Raw genomic sequence first — 8,662 nt, 5'->3', positions numbered from 1 at the left:
TCATTAAATAAACAAAACCGCGCTCTTAATTTCAGGTTAAAATGCGTTATTGAGATTGTAATGGGTAAAATCTTACCCATTTGTTTTTGTAACGTGTTATATTAGCAGCAAAAAGCAATCCATTACTGTAACTGCTTTTCTTTTGTAACGAGTTACTCCCATCACTGCATCTGACATACTATGTATAGGGCCATACTAAATCTTTTTCTGGTAGACTAAATAGTGTGGTGGTATGGTTATGGGCACTGAGCACTTGCAGAAACAACTCGCTTTTTTTTTAAAATCTTGATTGTTGCGAGGCAGCTGAAGCAATTTGTGAATACAACCCTGACATCATGACTTTTTAAGTTGACGTTGAACTTGAAAGTTGCATATTTACACATCCAGCAGTCACAGAGCAACATGATGGTTCATGTGGAGTCGAGTTGTCACCAGAGGATCGTGAGTCCAGTCTTTGCTCTCTTTTAGCTCTGATTTTGGGCTCCACCAACGACGCCATGAGAGCGGTCAGTACTCAAAGGCCAGGGGAAAATAACAGACTTCATGTTCAAACATTAAAAGAAGGAAACAAACAAAAATGTTGTCATTTAGTGAAATCTTTAGTGTAGCAGCAAATGCACACAACAATATGCAGATGTAACATTTCACTTGTAGCAGCAGCACAGAGGCAACCGGCCCCCTTCTTAAATACTGTTGTGTGGACACAGTGAAAAGGCCACATTCTGTTTCACCTCCCAAAGTCATTTTTTCCCAACACAAAAATCATAAAAGCTTGAATACAAAATAAATCTATGCTCCGAATGGGCTCCCTCATCCATCTGGCACCTTTAAACACCTGCGCGGCCTGTGGCAGGACATCGTGAGGCATATTTAACCATCAAATGACACAATCTCATAAATTAACACACACAAAAAAAAAACACTCATTAAGGAAAGCCCAGAGCCAATTAATAGCAACATAAAACTAATCAAACCATTCGACATTGATCTGGAATTAAAATCTCACTATTTCTGGATTTAATAGCATCTCAGCAAACACTGGCACACATTGTTCGAAGGCCACCTCGTAATACTTTGGCTTAAGAAGAGCAGACAGCGCGTGTCAGATCACTAATCACCTAAGGCATTAATAAATACTGATCAGAGCCGTGAGGCTGTTTGCAGATCAACCTCATCTGAAGCAGAAGTGACAGGAAAATACTTTCTGCACTTTGCTGATTGATCTCACGCTACCTGATTGTTAGATGCTTGTTTTTCAGTACACAGTATAATAGATCTGAGGCAGAATTAATTATCAGGAAGTACGCGTGGAAGTCACATGCTGTGAAGTTTTAGTGTGTCAGGAATGCAAAGTGCAAGTTAAAGGATAATACGTTTGGTTCTGCTTTGCTTTTTGCTGCGTTACGCTGCAATAAAACCTCGGTGGAAACGTTTCACCCAGCGCAGACACAGCTGTTCTCCCTTCTGCATTCGTCTCCTGACGAGTGCTTCACAGTGAACAGCGATTTGGTATTTTTGCAGGACATAAAGACAGCTAGCTTAAAACCGTTTCAGCAGCGTTTAAATGTGAAAACTTGTGAAATCAGTCATTTAAATGCTGCTCAATCAACAGTTATTTGGTTTTATTAAACTTATTTGTCTAAAGTTTATCCCAGTTTTAACCTAAATGTCTTCTAACATGCGAATCAACAAACCAGTGCGTACTGGAATATTTCCCACCTTTGATTGTGCAGTATTGTCACTGCAGGCTGCCTGTGACCTCCTCTGATAAATATAATCTATCCCTCATTTTCACTTCACCACCCCCGTCAGCGTCCTCCCAGTTGACCCTCTGACTTCTTGTTTTTTGCACACGTGTCCCGTTTATTCCTGCTCCAGCTCACGTCTGCAGCTGCAGCCATTGTGTGTCCCTGGTAGTAAACGTTTGATACACTGAAGGAGTCCACGTGGTCCGTACTAGTTGGACATAATAACCCGGGGCAGGACCACTGCTAGAATCCATCGTCGTAATCTCCATCACAGCCGTAATCTGAGGGGTGAGAGACGCAGAGGGAGGGATAAGAGACTGGCGCCGCTCCATCACGGCAGAATTTATTTAACATGTTTATTAAATTAAAAAACTGAATGCTTTATTTGTTTAAATTATCATCTATGCATCCCCATAAAATCCCAAATAGCCCCTGAAATAAGGCATTTTAATCCAACATAATTAACTTCAAGCAGCAACTCAGAGGCAAGAGGATGATTGAGCGCAGTGTTTGCCAGCTTGGGGGGGGGGGTGGAAAAAGCCCAGTGTCAAAGTCCTCTGGAAGCGTCTCAGAAGCGTTTCAGCAGCCTGCCCCTCGTTACTGATAGTTATTGATTTGTCATTTTCGTGTGTTTTGCCTGATTTTACTGACATGTTTAGATTTTGTTGATTTGGTAATCAATCAAGTTTGCTTTTTTTCCTTCTACTGTGATTAAGGCTTCATAGTTAAAGGTTTTCTTTTTGTGTCCGTTTTAACCGTCTTTCTTGTGGTTAAGACGCAGGGAATCTCTCTGGCATTCTGTGTCTGACTTCCTGCCTGGTTCGATCTGTTCTGCTCGACGCCGCTTGCATCAAAAACAGACCTGCTACCGCTGCTTCTAGAACGCTTCTGGACGCGCTGCAGCCGCGTCTGGTGGACTGCGATTCGTGATGGAGCCGTAACGCGCCGAAGCCGGAGTAAGAGGACGTACGGTGTGAGGGTGTGGGCTCAGCAGGTAACTCCTTACGTTACACAACGCTGAAATTCAACCGTGGCGTTCTGTCGGGACATGCAGTGAGGTAAACCAACGGTGACCCACTGGTTTAATTTGTGAATGTTTTTCCTACGAGTGAGGCAAGATATCACACTGTCCGTTATAAAAAAGGTAAAAGTGCGCTTTTGGTCCCATTATTGAAAAAATACTGATAGAACACTCAAACACTGAGAGGCTTTTGGTTTTTTTGGACGCCTCCTGAGTGCGTCTGAGTTGAAACACGGTGTCGCAAGAGAGAAGTGACCACGTTCAATTTCCACAGAGACGCTCTGTGTTGTGGGACTTCATGAAGAGCAACAGAACAGACTAGTAAAAAGTGTCACCGTCCATCAAACGACTGACTCCGGTTTAACCTCCAGTGTCCTGCTGAGCTGCCCTCCAGAGGTGCTGCTCTGGGGCCGACCCTGACCTTTGACCTCACTGTTCAGGGGGCAAAGAGTAGAAACAAAGCCTTTCCCTGTAGGAATCAATTAAGCAGTTCAGGATTTTTTATTGCGGCAGAGTCAGGGACCTTAAAGTTTAACAGCCAGAGGCGTAAAGTGGAGAAACGTAATCTTACCGAGGGCTCATTAAAACAGGCCAGGAGCCCGAGCCGAAGCCGAGCCGTGACCCAGAGCGGCAGATTCATTAAAAAAACGGGATCCTTACTATTTCACAGCCCAGACGCTCGGAGCCCGAATGAGAAGTGACAAAGCAGCGCGCTGCCTTTAGTGTCGGCTAAACTCAAATGTTCAAATCATCGAGTCACTGAGCCTGAAAAGCTCCGTTTCTCTTTGAATTAAAAATTATTTCAGCCCCTACAAAACAAATTAAACCGTTTCTCCCCTTCTGACAGAGAAATTACACAACACCGCTGTCCAAGCTCTGCCAGTGTTACCTTCTGCCTCTGATTGTTCATTTACATGTAAAAGTCCCACAATAAAGCAGTGGTGGAGGAAGTATTCAGATCCTTAACTTAAGTAAAAGTACTAATACCTCACTGTTACAAGTAAAAGTCCTGCATTGAAAATGTTGCTCAAGTAAAACTATACAGCACAGTGTTTGGCAGGGACATTTATTACTGTCGCACATCGCGCTCACGCCGTGTGAACACGACGTGATTATGATGGAGCTGTTTGCAAAATGGAGGAAGAGTAAGAAAATAGCGAGGGACGAAGAAGAAAGAGTCCAAAGTCTGGGATTATTTCAAGCTAAAGAAAGAAACAACTCTGTAATGTCACAGTCCGTCATCCGTAAAACACACGTGTGTTTGTTGTTCTCGTGGTTGTAACGTCACAGTCAGGAGTTAACTGGGTGTCTGCGAGCTGCACCTCAGTATAACTTGTACAGCAGTGATGTTTGTGTTGGTAAAGCAGCGGTCTGGTTGTTGGTCTGATGTTTGCTCTATGACACACTATGAAATTTCTGAAAGGACCAATAAATATCCATCATCTATCAACGTACACAGCTGATCCCGTTACCGCCAAGCAAAAGTACTTCTTAAAACGATGCATCTATGAATTGATAAAATAATCTGTAGAATCTTCCAGTACCAAAATCCTCACTGCCGCCCTAACAAACAGGAAAATGTACTAGAAGTATTAAAGGTATTTTATAAAAAAAAAAAAAAAATACTCTTTTATTATACTTCCTTTAAAAAAATAAATAAATTAGAATAATAAAGTACAGTACAAGCACCTCAGATTTATACCTACAGCACTTGAGTAAATGTACATGGTTACTGTCCACCACTGCACTCCCGCTTTAAGTTTTTCCTTTTTTTTAAGTCATTTTTCCTGACTGCTGTGCCGCCGACTTTTTGATTCCGTCTTTTTTCCAGAAACAAACTCAACAATTGATTATAAAAATCTTGCTGCTCCTTCCATGTCCAAGTCTACATTTTGCATGATATACATTTATACTTTTTCAATTTCAAATAGTTTTGAAATTTACATTTATCGTTAGTTTGTTTTGTCTCGTATTGTAGCAAGAAATCCACTTTTGAGAGGCATTAGAAAAACTTTATTCAGTTGGGGGGGGGGTTGTTAGTTCTCTGCATTTTACCCATCAGGAGCAGTGGACAGCCACTGTGCGACGCCAGAGGAGCAGAAAGGGGTCCCTTGGCCTTGGTCAGGGTGACCTTTGGCAGGGGTCCACGCTCCGGTTCCCAAGCCAAGTCTCCATGGACTGAGCTGATGCCGCCCAGTCAATCAAATCAATCAACAGATTCTAATGAAAATAATCACCATTATGATTATTTTGGGGGGGGGAATTGCTTTTTATATAGATAAGACGACTTAGTGGAGCTCTGAGATGACAGGCTGTGTGATGTTAGTGTATATTACACAATATTCTGCAGCTTCAGCGGCTCCGTTTGTGTCTGTGGTAAATCTGTCATGTTGTGTCACTGGGTTGGTTTCTGCGCTACTGTTTGGGGATTATTGGAATAATGTTTTGCATAATTGTTTGTGTACATAATACATTTTAACAACAACAACATACGAGTGATTGACAGAAGTCTGTTTCACACTGTGTGTGTTTAAACTGACCGTTGCCACCCAACATCTCCATGGCGCTGACACAAGTCTCCTCTTCCTCCTCATCTTCCTCCTCAGCAGCAGCAGCAGTGTCGTCGTAGTGGACCGGCCCGCTCTCCACCACCACTACGCTGGCGGGGTCTCCCACAGGCACCGGCAGGGGGTTGGAATTGGCAATCTGAGCAAACAGGAAATATTGTTGGTTGGAGCAGACGTGCGTTGCTCCGTATTTTTAATATTTTCCTCTGCGTGACACACCAGGTACACCCCCCCCCCCGGGGAAATCTAAGCTAGATCTGATCTCATATGCCCCACTTCCTTTAAAATGATAAAATAATAAACAGTAGCATGGTAGCTGTAGGGCACACAGGGTAGTGAGGACACATTTCATCTGCAGCAACATCACATATGACTAAAGCCAGCATCAGAGCGTGACCACAATCTTTATTATCTTATATTACATTGTTATCCAATTTAGGATTCCACTTTTAAAGCTCTGCATGGACCCTGTGTTCTGTAAAAGGGACAGAAAGTAACCAGAGCCTCTGGGCTGAAATGCCCTTCAGAGTTCATAAAAAGCATGTTAAAAAAAAAAAAAGAAGGGGAGGGCGTGGGGGCCAAAATGTAATTAGAGAGCCTTTTTTTAAATTTTACATTTCAGTCAAATGTTCACGCATGAATGTGATGACTTTCCCTCCTGTGGGCAACCAACCGCAGGTGATTAATGTGAGCCTGTAACCAGAAGTCTTCCCAGATGCATGCTGGGAGACAAAAATGGAGCCGTTTTATGATCAGAAACCAAGTCGCCTGAAACAGGAGGAGATGTTGGCAGCAGCAAGAGAAGATAAACAACTGGGATAATAAAGTTTTCCAGTGGTGGAAAAGACGATAAAACAAATGTCAAAGGTAAAAATGCAGAGTTCACCTGGAAGTGTGAATTTTCCACTTCATTGTTTAGAACATTTTCCCACAAAAAGGACACAATTCCACCAAACGGACACAAAAAACTAATGTCACATATTCATGCATCTTTTAAAGGGGACAGTTTTTTGATCAACTAGCATGAGTTCTGTTGCTATTAAAAACCTGCAGTTTAACAGAGTTGGTTTGGTGGATGACTAAACACTACGATACCCATGAGCCTCAGTCACTGTTGCAAAAGAGACGAGGCAGAAATCAGCTTAATCACTGCGGGAACAAAAAGATTTTAGCTTTAGTGGTGCATACAACTGAATTCAACACTGGTTCCTGAGCTATCCTTATTTCAATACAACTTAAAACAAAATGACATTACGCTACAATTACTCACGAGGAGGAAGCTGTTTAAAGACCCGGGAGCAGCTGGAGAAATTGATTTTACTCTGCGCACTTAACTCAACCTGGATAACTGAATATCTGTACACTACTGGGCGATGTAGAAAATTTAAATAATAAACAGTATGGCAGCAATACGGCGCTGTAGCGTCTCGTCTCCCTAATCCAAAGAAGAAGGGAAATGTTAGTTTGTGGTACTGGGAAAAAGTGGCAGAGTGAGACCTCTTACTTTCTCCGTGCTACAGAGCATCTCGCCCAGGTCTGACCCCCATCCACTGGGTCAGCATCAGGAGCATTTGTCTGTGCTCACCTGTCGGTCTGTAGACAACACCGTGTTGGAAACGCTCTCCGCCTCACCTCCGGGTTACCCGTCCCCGCGGAGGCGAGAACAGGATGCACCGGAGCTTTTATGTTGGTGGACCACGTGGTGAACATGCTCACTGACGAGCAGACACAGGTTAGCTGGTTAGCCAACAAGCAGCACAAAGTTTAGGCAGATTATCTAAAACACTTTAACCGGACATCAAACTGAAAATGTTGGTAATAATCACACACTTCACACAACTACAGCAAGTACACAAGGTCAAAGCAGGAAGTGGGATTGTAAACCAGAGATATTTTATAGAGGAGACACGCCACCCAGTCACATCCTCAATACAACGCTGTGGGGAAGGCCCGTAACGGCAAAGACGGCGATTATCCCGCCCTTCCCGCTAGATTGCCGATCGCCTGCATTTAAACAGCCAAAGCAGGAAACATATTTCAGCCAATCGTGTGGTTCCACTGAAGTAACGATCTGTTATACTTCTACTGCGCATGCGTGGTAGTGGTGACGCGTGCACAGTAGAAGTATAACTAGTCGGGAAAAACGCTTTTTAAACCTTATTTTGGGGCAAAGTTATCAAACTTTTTCAGCCATTTTCATTAGATTTTGCTGCCGATTCTATTCATGTAGGTTTTATGTCCTGGTGACCTGTGAAAGTGCAGTTCTGGCTCTATCCACGTTCATTCAGAGAGGGGCCTGGTCATGTTAGTCCGAAACAGCTGACCGGAGGCGTTGCCAAGATGGCTGCCGAGTGGAAGGACTTGCCTATAAGAGACTTTGCTGTAAACTGAGGGATGTCTGAGTAACGATTCTCCACTCGCCTTTGTTTCCGCTTCAAAAACAAGTTCGGCTAACCCCGGAGGTTCCTATTCAACCTGTCTGACTGCTCGTGTTTTCTTGCCACATTGGCCCCTCCATTAGCGATGTCACCGTGTTGTGAATTCTCAGCAATCAACTAATAATTTTTTTTAACGTGACCACGGTATGAGACACCGTACCACGTCTCAGTATGGCTCCAATGCTGTACCACCACCTCAGTTTTAAACCTGTGCTGCTGTAGCACAAACAAAACCGTCCGGTGATCTGATTCTGAAGAGCCACTTCTCTCCTTCAGTCTGAGCTTTATTCATTTTGCTTAGTGATTAACTGTACAGATATCAAAGGCAAACAAACGATCCCCACCAGGGAGGACAGGTGTGCACGGTGTGGAAGATTTCCCTCCTCTTCTACCTGCTTTAGACAAACTAACAAGATATCTAAAACGAGACATCCCACCTTGCTTTCTGTCTAAAAGCTGTTGAGCTTCAGACTCAAACAAGTCTCCATTTCTGCAGAGGAAACACATCTCTGTTTTTTTCCACTGCGACTAAAAGGAAACCTGCATGTTATCACTTTCCTTTCAGCCAGGGCTAATTATAAAGCTGGAGGAGAGGCAGGTGGAGGGTCCACAGTGTGACGGAGAGATATTTCAGTTCTCAGCAACAGCCTGTTGGAGTCCCTGCTGGGGCCTTCCTCCTGCTGCCATCTCTTCCTCCAATTTGCCTTTCATTTCCTCCTCCCTTTCCTCCCACCTTTCTATTATTTGATGTTTCCCTTATTTTGCCTCTTTTATTCTACCCACATCCTTCTCTCCTTCCCTGGTTCCTTTATTTGATTCTCCTTTTGGCTCCTTCATTCCTTCCCACTTTTAATCCTGTTTTTCTGTCGTCAGATTCTGTTAAAAATA

General features: G+C 43.4%; 1 protein-coding gene across 2 annotated transcripts in view; it reads right to left on the bottom strand.

Moving 5' to 3' along the window:
* Positions 1–578: 578 nt before the first annotated feature.
* Positions 579–8,662, bottom strand: part of LOC119910127 (transcription factor IIIB 90 kDa subunit-like) — a 113,641-nt gene continuing 105,557 nt past the window's right edge. For both annotated transcript variants that reach the window (XM_038728534.1, XM_038728535.1), the window contains exons 18-19: positions 5,310–5,475; positions 579–2,029 (exon numbers count right to left, since the gene is read on the bottom strand). In XM_038728534.1, coding sequence (XP_038584462.1) covers positions 1,992–2,029; positions 5,310–5,475 — 204 coding nt within the window. In that variant the 3' untranslated portion in view covers positions 579–1,991. The remainder of the gene's footprint in view (positions 2,030–5,309; positions 5,476–8,662) is intronic.

This window comes from Micropterus salmoides, unplaced genomic scaffold (assembly GCF_014851395.1).
Source record: "Micropterus salmoides isolate LMB-PRFRI ecotype aquatic unplaced genomic scaffold, ASM1485139v1 Ms_hic_scaffold_19, whole genome shotgun sequence".
Classification (NCBI taxonomy): Eukaryota; Metazoa; Chordata; class Actinopteri; order Centrarchiformes; family Centrarchidae; genus Micropterus; species Micropterus salmoides.
This window is presented reverse-complemented; position numbering and strand designations above follow the sequence as displayed.